Consider the following 13,204-nt stretch of genomic DNA (forward strand, 5'->3'; position numbering starts at 1 on the left):
TGAGAGAAATGCTCATCTAGAAAAATATCTGTAGCCACTATATGGGAATTAAAGCCCAGGACCTTTAAGTTTTCTGTTCAAGTGACAAAACTGTCAGCTGGCTGCTCTCCAAACCCCACACACATTAGAAATTTAAGTTACAAAATAGTTTAAATAAAGGCAGGGAAGCAAGAAACTGTACTGCAGAAGGGCTAAGATTTACATCCATCTCTAAACTGTTGCAACTGATCCTAAAAACAGATACTTTCATCTCCAGGTAGTATACATGTTCTGTACAAATATTAAAGCTTTGGCTGGTCAGTTTGCTTAAACAACACAAGAAGCCATGAATTTAAGCATGACTTACCAGACGTGAACTTAAAACATTTCTTCTGATTCTTTTCAGATTTGTGACTTGCATTCTATTTCACTGAGCGCCTGCCTAGCATATCATAAGGTAAAGGAAACATGACAAAGAGTATTTTCTTCTATCATTCATTACTTCCTACAGACAGACTTTCCATCTCTTAGGAAATCACTAACTCCTTACTTCAGGAACACTCTTAAAAAGCAGAAATCAATGTTGCACGAGGCATTCCAGATGACAAGCCATTTTATAATAGCAAGCTTTCAATATTACTTGACTTTGCCATCTACGACTGTGTGTCAATAAAATTGAAGTAGATTAAATTACTTTCCCTTCAACACATACTACTTTGAATGTATCCAACATCAAGTTTAGCCTGTGTGGTGGGTTAACCCTGGCAAGCAGCTAAGCACCACCCAGCTGCTTCCTCACTCAGTGCGCTGGGGGAAGATAACTGGAAGGATGAAAGCAAGAAAACTCCTGGGTTGAGATAAAGACAATTTAGTAAGTGAAGGGGAAAAAAAAGAAGGGGGGGGGGGGTGAAGAATAAATTCCTAGTGATGCAGAAGCAATCACTCACCACCAGCAGACTGGTGCCCAGCCAGCCTCTAAGCAATAGCAATCATGGAAAAAAAACCCTCCCCTCTGTTTTATTACAGAAGATGATGTTACACACAATGAAATACGCCTTTGGTCAGTTGCAATCAGTTGTCCCCGCTGTGTCCCCTCCTCAGCCTGCTTGCTCAAAGGGCAGTGGGAAATGGGGAAGGCCCTGAACCTGGGCAAACACTGCTCAAAAATCAGCACTGTCTTGGTCACCAGTCTAAAGCAGAACTGTAGGAGCTGCTGTGAAGAAAATTAACTCCACTCAAGCCAGACCCCAGTATAGTCTGCTGCAGCACTACTGCTCAACTTGCTTCACTAAACTTCTCTCAAAGACACATTCTTCAGGCTTTCCTCATGTCCTGGGTTCAGCAGTAGCAGTCATTTTTCTCCTCCTTAGTAGCTGGTGCAGTGCTGTGGTTTTGACTTTCAGCCTGGGAACAACGCTGATAACCTGGATGTTTTTAAGTTGTTGCTCAGTAATGTTCACTCTGACCAGGGACTTTCTGAGTCTCATGCTCTGCCAGGGAGGAGGGAAAGCCGGGAGGAAGCAGAGACAGGACACCTGACCCAAACTAACCAAAGGGGCGTTCCATACCACAGCACATCATGTCCACTATATAAACTGGGGGAAATTATCCGGAAGGGCTAGACTGCTGCTCAGGTCAGGCTGGGTATCAGTCGGTGGGTGGTGAGTGGCTGTATTCTCCTCCCTTACCATTATTATTGGTGGTAGCAGCAGCGGTTTTGTGTTATACCTTAGTTACTGGACTGCTCTTACCTCAGCCCGTGGGACTTATATTGATTCTCCTCTCCACCCCTCTGGGAGTGGGGGGAGGAAAAAGGGGAGGAGCGAGCTAGAGGCTGCATGGTTCTGAGTTACCAGCTGGGCTTAAACCACGACACCTAAACATAAAGGGACTACTCATAGTAGCTTGTAAAGCCTATTTCATTGTACAGCTTCTGTGATGTAATACAATTTCGTTTGCTTATTGACAGCCTAAAGGAGGGCTTCCATAGTTAAATTTCTTCTCAATGAAAACTGATAACTTGTCTCTAATTTGATTTTGCCTTTCAGCAATAGGCTAGGTAGGCCAGTAACTCTCCCAGATGATCCAAGTACTTAAAAAAAACCCCAAGGTATCAAGTGAGTTTCACTTAAAAGTACATGCTGCATATTACCTGTCTGTTCCTACGATGCATAAAATTCCAAAGCATGTGGATACATTCAGCAAGCATCCATTGGCACAGGCTACAAGTAAACTCAGTTTCTGCTGCATGTTGGATATGACATAGGAATTTTTAATTGTTTGATTAGAAAAAACTGATCATGTTAAACCAGGTGTGTAATTAAAAGCAACAAACTAGTTTATTCACCTGCCTGAACATTCCTTCTCTTGATTTTCCTTATATTGACAGGAGAAACTGGTAGGGCAGCTTGAATGCCTACAGAAATCCAATGCTTACTACTCAGGAAGCTTGAGGCACAAACTCCCAGCATAAACTACAGAAAGCAAAATGCAAATCTTAAGTCACAAGAAATGCATTGAGTACCAGACTTAAACCCAGAACATTTGAAGAATCCCAGTTGGGCATGCATGATGAATTAATATGTGCTAAGAATTTAGGTAGGGTAAAAATACCCTATTCCTCCAGTCTGCATGACTGCAGAGAAGACCACATGATTGGTTGTCTAATTAAAAGGCAGATGTACTAATTAACCAAGGTGTGACAAGGGTGAGAAACCTGAAATAGGTGTTGTCCTCACGCACAGCAATTCACAATCCCGGTTAGTTTCTGTAAGCCTTAAAAAGAGAAATTCTCCCTTTAGAAAAACCCCCATGTCTCACATTTGCTGTTTGAGAACTTTCATTAACTTTCTAATACATATGTAACTATGGCACTTACATGAAGCATACCAATGCTGAAAGTGGAGAAGAGCTTCACTGGCCCAAATTCATGCTGTTTTTTACACAGCTTGCTTCTAATTACTCTTACAGAAAAAACAAAGAATGCAAAAACCCCACACAATCTACAGTTGAATACAGAATGGAAATTAAAACAAATAAACAAACAAAAACAAAAACAAAAAACCAACACCCAAACAAATGACACATTCCTTTTGGTTTAGAAGCTGCTGTAGGAAGTTTTTAGACCTCATGGTGAGTAAAAATGCACACAATGATCTGATTCTATTGCGACTGTGTGGACAACCTGAAGTACTTGGAGGCCACCAAGCTTTCCCAAAGTAGGCACAGCACCAGCTACTCTTCTTCCCCTCCTCCACTGACTATTCAGACCACCACTGAAAAGAAATGAAATCCAAAATGGCCACATCCACTCCATGTTCATGCTCACAAAAAGACACCAAGCACTGGAGCTGCAAGAGGTCCCACTATAAGCTTCCCGAGCAGAGCAGCAGCCTCCTTCCCACACTTACAGCCACTCCACCAAGAAGGCCAGAAAACGCAAAGCAAACATTTCCTCTAGAAGCTAGTAGTGTGTGGCAGGCAGCACCAGGCTATGTACAGATCAAGAGTGACTTCGAACTTCTCATAATCCATCATTCAGGACAGCTAATTTGCTTTCAGACTGTTTCTTCCCACACTGTAAGTACTTGGGGGAAGAGACTTCTTGGGTAATCAAAATCCTTTAAGGCTGTTAATACCAAACAAAATATATACATGATCTTGTTCATAAAGAACTTGAATTAGAAGCATCCCTGTCATATTCTCTTCTTTTCTACTAGACTTCATGTCCTGGTTTCAGCTGGAGTACTTTTCTTCTCAGTAGCTGGTGCACTGCTGTGTTTTGGCTTTAGCCTGAGAACAACGCTGATAACACATCAGTGTTTAGTTGTTGCTAAGTAGCACTTACTCTGATCAAGGGCTTTCCGGTCTCTTACTCTGCCAGTGAGGATGGGCACAGAAAGCCAGGAGGAAGCAGAGACAGGACACCTGACCCAAACTAGCCAAAGGGGTATTCCGTATCACAGCACATGATGCCCAGTACATAAACTGGGAGGAGTTACCCAGAAGGCCCAGATCACTGCTCAGGTTGGGTTGGGTATCGGTCGGCAGGTGGTGAGCAATTGTACTGTGCATCACTTGTGTTTATTTGTTTAGGGTCTATATTCTCTCCCCTTGTTATTTTCCTTACTATTATTATTAGTAGTTTTGTATTATACCTTAATTACTGGACTGTTCTTATCTAAACCCATGGGGTTTACATTCTTTCAATTCTCTTCCCCATCCCGCCCAGAGTGGGACAGCACCCAAAAAGGCTTAAATCTTGTCCCATATACAAATACCGTATTCCAGTAATCTGAGATGATATGGATAAATAAATGAAATGAGCTGTTTATGCTCATTGCCTGGAGCTCCTTCAGTTCATTTTCAACTTTTCCCAGTTTTCTGCCTCTTACATTAAATTGAAGTTCCCCTGTTTTGATCTTTAATGGCATCTTCACATACCTCTAATCAATTGCTAATCCTCATTCTCCCTGAATTACTACCCCTTCCCAACAACCACCAATGTGTCTCCTCCTGTTCATTTGTATGAGTGTCATCTTCTGTCTCTTTTCTCTCTCTGCTGGCACCTTCCAACATATAACCACGTCATATGAAAAAAAAAACCAAATGCCCTAGTCCCCAACACAATTATCTAAGGATTCCACAAGGCTGCATTTTCTTCTGGCTCCATGCACTCTCAGAAATCTCACCAGTAAATGTCAACTTTGCTTTGATGCTGACACACTATCATCCGCTTCCCATTCTGGACTATCTCCCTCCCACCAAACCCAAGTCACAGCATCTAAATCTCTGGGACTTCTAACAGCCAACTCAAGGTCAGTCCTTACATCCCTCTCCCATCCAGCAGCTCTCCCTTAATTACCAGGTTTGTTGCTATCCACCCCACATCCATTTAGATTCCTAACCCAAACAAGATCTAAACTAATTTTTCCCTAAATTTTCCCACCCACAGTTTGGATAAGTCTCATCATTTTGTTCTGCAAAACAACTGATGGCCTCAGGTTGAATTTAACCATCTTGCATTTTTATTAGTTCAACATCCTTCTCTCTGGCCTAGAACACAGCAAAACAAACACACCCGCACAGACTTATCCTGGGCACATCTATACAGAATGCTTCTTCCAAAGGACGCTTAGCTTGCCAGTTGAACAAAGCCACTGAGGAAAGAGGAAGTCTAAGTATTTCAGACATTTATCTCTCTGTATTATAGGGGATAAACATTTTTCCCCAGCAGAGAACAGCAAACAATAGCTTTTTTAAGAGATTGTTCAGTGAAGGAAATATCTCTTCATCCCTTCCCAGGCTGATGAGAGAGGGAAAAAAATCTTCAGTTTCTGATGCTACATATTCATCAATTCCAATCCAACTAACCAAGCTAGCTACTTGGTTCTGCTTTCAAAAGAAGTTATGTTCTAATCCTGCTCTGTCACTGGCTCAATCAAGGTGCTGACTTCCAACTGCTAACTGGTCAGCAGCAGCAGGGTCTACCACATACTGGCTAGGCTTCCAAGGAAGCACCTACTCACCTTTCCTACATTAGGAAAAGCTTTGCTCAACACTGTGCTTTACCATGACACATACAAAAAAACTTGACATCAGTTACCCTAAATATGCCCCAAAATGACTTACACTGATCAATATAGTCTCATTTCTTTGTACTTGTCCTGGGTTCAGCAGCAGCAGTCATTTTTCTCCTCCTTAGCTGGTGCAGTGCTGTGGTTTTGACTTTCAGCCTGGGAACAACGCTGATAACACCCAGTTATCAGCTGTTGCCCAGTAATGTTTACTCTGGCCAAGGACTTTCTGAGTCTCATGCTCTGCCAGGGAGGAGGGGAAGCAGGGAGGAAGCAAAGACAGGACACCTGACCCAAACTGACCAAAGAGGTATTCCATACCACAGCACGTCATGCCCAGGATGTAGAACTGGGTGCAGTTACCCAGAAGGGTGAGATCACTGCTGATGTCAGGTTGGGTATCGGTCGGTGGGTGCTGAACGGTTGTATTCTCTTGCCTTGTTATTTCCCTTATCATTATTATTACTGGTGGTAGCAGCAGTGGTTTGTGTTGTACCTTAGTTATTGGACTGCTCTTATTTCAACCCATGGGAGTTACATTCTTTCGATTCTCCTCCCCATCCCTCTGGGATCGGGGAGAGGAAGGGGGGAGGGGGCAAGCGGCTGCGTGGTTCTGAGTTGCCAGCTGGGCTTAAACCATGACAGCACTCTATCAGTTTTCTTACATTACATTTCTAACTGAAGCCAATTCAAACAGATGCATTTGCTTGATCCTACACACAAACAATACTACTAATAAACAAAAAACGTAGACAGCTCTCAAGCAACAAGGCAGCTGCTAGTCAAAAATGTAGGCATTCCCCCTCCTCCCCATTTCCTGCATTTTTACAGTTCTAAACAAATAGCAGAAGGCTGCTGTAGCACTTGGGACTGCTTCAAAGACAAATAAGGAGGCTGGTTCTCTGTTACCAACTTAATTTCAGTCACTTTAAATTAAGTCAGTATAAGAACTGTCACTGCATTCCCAGATAAAAATAGACTCCCTAACATACAACAAGATTTCCCCCATCCTGAAGTGGGTCTGTGGTTGGAAGTAGAGACTGAAAATATTATTGTGATATTAAGTAAGATTTCTTTCAGAAGCAGATATTAATTGAAAGCAGGTTGGGGTGGGGGAAGCTTGTTGCAACACTGCAACTTTCACAGCATCTCTCTTCCCCCAGCTACATACCTGGTTGTAAGGACACATTTTATCCATACTTTAACAGCCATATGGAATGGTGAATTGGATGGGAGGTGAAACCCTAATAGCAGTTCGCCTGTATTTTCACAAGCAGTCTCCTTCCTGCTTCAACCCATCACATCAGAAACTATCCTGTATATTTGGAAACCCTAAACTACCATCATGGCTACATAAGCAAGCAGCACATTTAATGGTACAAGTAAGACACGACAGGTATGGTTTTAAAGCCAAAGGTTATGAAGGAAGACTAAGATGCATGCAGTGTGCAGCACTTCTCTATCCATTGAGGCTACAAAGTAAGTCTATCATAGCAAGTAATGTCAGTGTTCACTGAAAACTGCTGGGTCCTTTTTAGGCTAGTAGCCTATTATCTGACTACTGGCAGCCAAATCTGCACTGTAAGCTGTAATTCTGAACTGCGGTTGCTTCTGAAACTTTATTAGTTTTCAATACACTACATGTAGGATCAATAAATACTGAAAACAGAGTAAGTATATTAAGAGTCACTGTACAAGAAATTCCCAGCCTTCTCAATAAGATGAGAACTGCTTCTAGTTTCCAGAGAAACGAACTTCAGCTCCAAGGCCACTAATCCCAACATTCAAGAGTTCCTATAAGCATAATTTCCCAGCTCTAAACCAGAGATAATTTACTAAGACTGTAAAAAAGTTCAACTTAGTAATGCAACTGGATCTAAGTTGTGTATAAAACTGAAGTAAAAAGAAGTCAGCTCACCCCCTGAGCTGAAGCTGAACCATTGATTTGTATTATCTGCTGACCAGACCAGAGTATATGCTTCCAATTTACATACAAACAATACTACTAAAATTCTAAATTTTGAGGTATCTTAATTGTTGTATAACTTCTAAAAGTCTTGTATTCTGTATTGCTGGTGTAACACACATCTTTGCTAACTCATCTGTGTTAACCCTCTAGAAAACATTCAAAAGATCGAAACAACTGAACATGTCAGAGTGCAAATACTGACTGTATCACCTCTTTAACCTCCGCACAGGTATTTTTTCAGCTCCTAAATTAACTTTTGCATACAGAGGGAGAGAGATACAGGAAATACTGCGGTTACAGTACGTGAACAGAATCTGACTCACCACCGTCCTTTGCTTATTGGGCAGGAAGACTCTAACAATAGGCTTCTGTGGAGACTTGGGGTTATTCCGTGACATATCAGCAGGGTTTTGATAAACTGAAAGGGATGAAGGTGCTACAGAGAGGCTAGAGGAGGAAGATGATGCAACTGTGTCTGTTGAAGCTGAACTGGAGACAGAGAAATCAGTTCCGTTCCCCATCGATTCCAGTAACTGCTGTTCTCTCTGCTGTAAAGCATCTAGTTTGCTGGTGTACTCTTCATAGGCCTGTGAAAGAAGAGCAGCTGTTTTAATGATGTAGTAGCCTCAGACAAAACCAGAAATGGAAATTCAGAATGAATATGCAACAAAACACATTCTAAACTAATTCAAAGTTCTCAGCAATATGAACAAAATTCTCTGGTGAAATTTTTCAGTAGGATACAAAGAAGAAATGGCTTTGAACTCTTTATATTTAACCTGCTGAACCATCAAAGCATTATTTAATAGAAATAACAGGTAACTGGATAAAAGCCACCATAAGTCACAGTTTCAAAGCACCTGCACTAAACAGTCTAATCCAAAGCCATTTTAAGGACCACAGCAGCCTTTTACAAATGTTGCCAGCTGCATTGCCAAACTACTGTGCTATAGCTAAATTTATCATTCTGTTGGAATGACAGCTAATACATCTAATGTAGTAATTAAGTGAAAGCTGAAATCTGCTTTTTACTATCTGTATCTGAGCTCACCTAGTTCACTGTTCACCATTATTCACCTCTGGCACTCTCCCTTTCATACCAGATAGTACAAAAGACTTGCTTTTCCTTACAACACAGCTAAGTTTGCTCTTAATGTACGTTTGCCCTGTTACAAAGTCATCCATAAACATGTAACAGTGATTCTTTGAAAGAATGTAACACCTGTATGAGATAAATTTGATTTTCCACCAAGGTTTAAAAAAAATAACTTGACTGCACACTGACCAAATTTGTTAAATAAACAAATATCCAGTAATATTAAATTCACCCACTAAGCTTTTATTAAATGTCACCAAGTTAAACTCTATTGCCAAGCTCTACACTGCAAATATTTAATTGGTATGTATTTTTGTTTAAATGTTGTTTCCACCAACTTTGTCCTTATAAACAAGAAAGTTTTTATCTGTATGTAACTATCACAATTATTGCTTCAGCATGAAAGTCAGTACAGAGTATCTTAAAAAGTCTGAGTCAGTTAAGGAATGTGTGTTTCATGCTACATAACTATGTCAGTGTTAACCAAGGACACGTTAGACCTTTACAGACACGAGGAAACAAAGACCTTGCAAACCCAGTATCTAAGCAGTAGGGAACAGGATTTTCTACTTAGCTCTGCAGCACAACCAAGATCTATGCCAAGCTGCTTCGCCTATTTTCAATGCCACAAAGGATATTTATGATAAACACAATATGTATTTTCATTCGCTTTCCTCAAGTTTTCTGTGCATAACATGTTGTTAAAGTTATCGGCAACCTGAACTGACCAAAAAGTCTAAAGGGTCTACAAGTGAAAAAAAAAAATATATATATATTATATACATATATATTTTTTTAATATGTATATATATATATATAAGTTAAGTGGGAAAAAGTAACTAGCAATCAATAATGCTGCCACAAATACTACTTTCTACTATGGATTTATTTCTCCGGTTGTACATGCAAGTTTACCTAACCCAGGCTGATTTTGTTGAGTAAACAGTGGTTGGCCCCTGCCTTTTTATGAAGGTTTAGCATCCCCCAGGATGAGCCTATGTTCAAAAGCTGTGTCATCATCCCCACAGTGTTAATAAAGAGACTAGTAATTTGACAGTGAGGACTAAGAAAGAGCATTTCAAACAATTGTGGTGAACATAACAATTTCAAATTCTTAAATGTTAAGGGTCCATTTTTAATGTATGGAGATTAGTTGCAGGAAACTGAGAACTACTTAAGTGTTTCTTTTTAAACTGAGGATGTCTAGCGTTTCAAGAACAGACTCCAAATTTGGAGGCTTTAAACCAAACCATATTCACTGTAGCCCAATTCTACTGTCAAAAGTAAATTAAAAGGTTACCCAATTATAAATAACGACATTTTGGGGCTGTACAGTAACATAAGTGTCTCTCTCCTACTTTCAGGATCAACTTCTCATGCAAATTCCAGTAAAAAGCCCCATGTGTCAAGAATTATTTTCAGTAAACAAAAATTAAGAATCATAAACTGTTACCATTTCACCAATGCTTTTCTAAATACTTACTTCCTTTTCTCATGAACATTGCAAAATATTATTTGAACACATGCAACATTACATTGCTTCCGGATACTTGTGGGCTTAGTTCCTTCACAAAATTACACACATCTTTCAAAATACTCAATCCTACAATGTTTACACTGGCAGCTTAATCTGCCATTAATGCAAACTCCAAGTCAAGTGATTTATCTTTAGAGAATAAACAATGAGCATGCAAAGCTGGGAGCTGCTGCTGGCTTTTGGTTGTATACCATTAAATTCAGCATGAAAAGCTCTCTTCTTTATGGAGACAAAAGCTCCCAAGTATTATACTGTTACTCAACATCTTACAAGATGACCCTGCAATAAAATATAATGGAACCAGAAATGCATCAGTAGGCTTTAAATACATTTTTATCTTAAAAAAAAAAAAATTATACAGAAGGAGCAAGAGCAGAAACAATAAAATCCCATTTTCAAAGATTAACTACTTTGGCGAGACACGGGCTTCAGCTGACGACTAGCACCCACATACCCTACACAGCCAACACCACCAAGCCAAATCATAGAACAGTCCCACAGAATTAAATTGAAAGAGTACTACAACAGCAAGTTGTAATACCAAGTATTCCTAGCTAAAATAAAGATTATGCTGCAGAGTTGGTTTATCTACAATAGAGCCTGCAGCAACACAGCCGTATCAGCAGACAGGCATCAAGATCTACACAAAGCTTCAAGTCAGTCAAGGTCCTCCAGGTCAACTGTAAGGCAAATTTTCTAAGCTTGTTTTTCAAAAAAACCCCAAAAGCTCCTTATTTTTAAGTTTATGCAAGATTCACACCATGAAGCTGAATATTCAAGCAATTCACTAAACTAAGGATTTTAAAGGCATTTGGGAAGGAAAATGTATGAAATCTAGAATGAAATCCATTCAGTTACACACTCCATTAAGAACTGAGTAATGTTCTACAAGAAAACTTAGATCTTGCTTTCAGCTTGACACAGAATCACAGAAGGAAAAAAAAAAAAAGAAAGAAGAAAAATAACATTGGAAGGTATCCATGGAAGTTATCTACTGCAAACACTTTTTTAACACAGAGGTAATTTCTAAGTTCAGTCAGGTTGCTCAGGGTCTTGTCAAAGCAAGTTCTTAGAGTATTGAAGGATGGACACTCCACAATCTCTGGGCAACCTGTTCCAGGGCTCAAAACCCACTCTCATAGTGAAGAGTTTTCTCTTGTGAAATTCACTTGATGCTCTCTGTGGCATTGCCTCTTCCCTTTTGCTGTGCATGTCTGAAAAAAGCCTGGCCCTCTCTTTAGATTGCAAAAGCCTGGCAGGTTCCTCCTTAGCCTTCTCTTAGAATCATAGAATCACAGAATAGTTAGGGTTGGAAAGGACCTTAAGATCATCAAGTACCAACCCCCTGACATGGGCAGGGACACCTCACACTAAACCGTATCACCCATGGTTTCGTCCAACCTGGCCTTGAACACTGCCAGGGATGGAGCAATCACAACCTCCCTGGGCAACCCATTCCAGTGCTTCACCACCCTAACAGGAAAGAATTTCCTCCTTATATCCAATCTAAACTTCCCCTGCTTCAGTTTTAACCCGTTATCCCTTGTCCTGTCACTACTCTGTCCTGCCTCTTCTCCATGCTAAACAGCACATCAGTGCAGTCAGTCACACAAGCAGAGTAGACAGGTCCCTCTTCGTGCCACCTTCCAGCACTGATGGACCTTGTCCCAGGTGCAACATACTGCATTCGTCTTGATTGTTGTGCTGCTTCTTGTCATGAGGCTTCTCTTCTTCAACTCCTCCAATGTTTATTAGTTGCCAAAAAGGGACTGTCTTTAACAACATACATTATCCTCAGCCAATATTTTTACTGATTGCTAAAGGGCTACCAATTTAGTATGAATTTTAAAGTTTAACATATATATGAAAAGATGAATATTAAAATCGATACATCTAAAATAGAACAAAAAGTTATTTTTAATTATATTGCATATAAGCATATATGCGTATCATATAAAATAGTCTCACACATGGAAGAATACTCCTGAGGCTTCAAATGAGCAAAACGTATAAAGGCCTGGTAAGCTGCCAAGTCCATCTAAAGCATTAAAAGTTGGCATACTTACATACATGCCATAATGCAACTGCTGCTCACTCAGGAGACACAGAGTTAGTTACTCCTTAAAGGCTGCAACCTATTGCCAAGATAAAAACTGACCTCAGAAGTCAAGAGAGTTTACATGATGTTTACAGACGTGCCAGAGTTCTGTCGACAAGATGTTAAAGAGATTTTCTCCAACATATGCATTAAAAAAACAAAAACAAAAAAAAAAACAAACCCAACCACATATTCTTTATATTATATTTGAAAGTTGCTTTCTTGAGCCACAACCAAGCTACACATTCTAGTAATACCATCTATGGAAACAAAAAACAACAAGTCAAATATTTGTGGGGTTTTTTTAATTAAGCTGGTACAAAACCAAGTAGCAAAATATGGCTTCTCCTTCTCCCTGTCCCTCTACCACATCTGGTTAGAAACTCAGTCTAAACTCAAATCGATAAAGTGGGTTTACCATTTTTTCTCCCTTCATTAATTTTAGATATTACCCACACATTACAAGGCTCTTAAAAGCCTAAACTATAGTTTCCTGGCCTTCTTTGAAACTGAGATTCTGTTTCTATTTAAAAGATGTCTGACCTTTTAGGCTGTTGATCAAATGTAAATCCCACTAAGTTAAATGGGAGCTGAAGATAGACAGTAACGTACGTCAGGATTTCTTCATTTAGTAAGACTGCTAAATCTGTTCTAACTTTAGACACTCCAGTTTTGGTCCAACACACTTGATCAGCATCTGTTAGGAGCCGGGTAAAAATTAATCTGAATTCCCCCAGAGGACTGCCACACTTCCCAGTGCCTGCACCCAGACTTGGTATTTTCCTGGAATCCCATGAACAGTCTGAAACAACCTGAGATTCAGCGCTAAGACTCATTTCAGACTATATCTGCCTGCTGTTGCAATAGGCATACTTTAGACCAGCAAAGAGGTAATCTTCTTTAATTAATTTAACCTCCTGCATGGATTCTTCAGATATACAGGAATAAA

General features: G+C 40.0%; 1 protein-coding gene across 3 annotated transcripts in view; it reads right to left on the reverse strand.

Annotated features, from left to right (window-relative positions):
- Positions 1 to 13,204, reverse strand: part of BRAF (B-Raf proto-oncogene, serine/threonine kinase) — an 83,543-nt gene that overhangs the window by 48,746 nt on the left and 21,593 nt on the right. For all 3 annotated transcript variants that reach the window (XR_009728276.1, XM_061371971.1, XM_061371969.1), the window contains exon 3: positions 7,848 to 8,111. Coding sequence is in view for 2 of the 3 variants with exons in the window: in XM_061371971.1 (XP_061227955.1) it covers positions 7,848 to 8,111 (264 nt within the window). In the remaining variant the exon portion in view is untranslated. The remainder of the gene's footprint in view (positions 1 to 7,847; positions 8,112 to 13,204) is intronic.

This window comes from Neopsephotus bourkii, unplaced genomic scaffold (assembly GCF_033783945.1).
Source record: "Neopsephotus bourkii isolate Nb327-2 ecotype Australia unplaced genomic scaffold, CSIRO-AGI_Nbou_v1 NB_1589, whole genome shotgun sequence".
Taxonomy (NCBI): Eukaryota; Metazoa; Chordata; class Aves; order Psittaciformes; family Psittacidae; genus Neopsephotus; species Neopsephotus bourkii.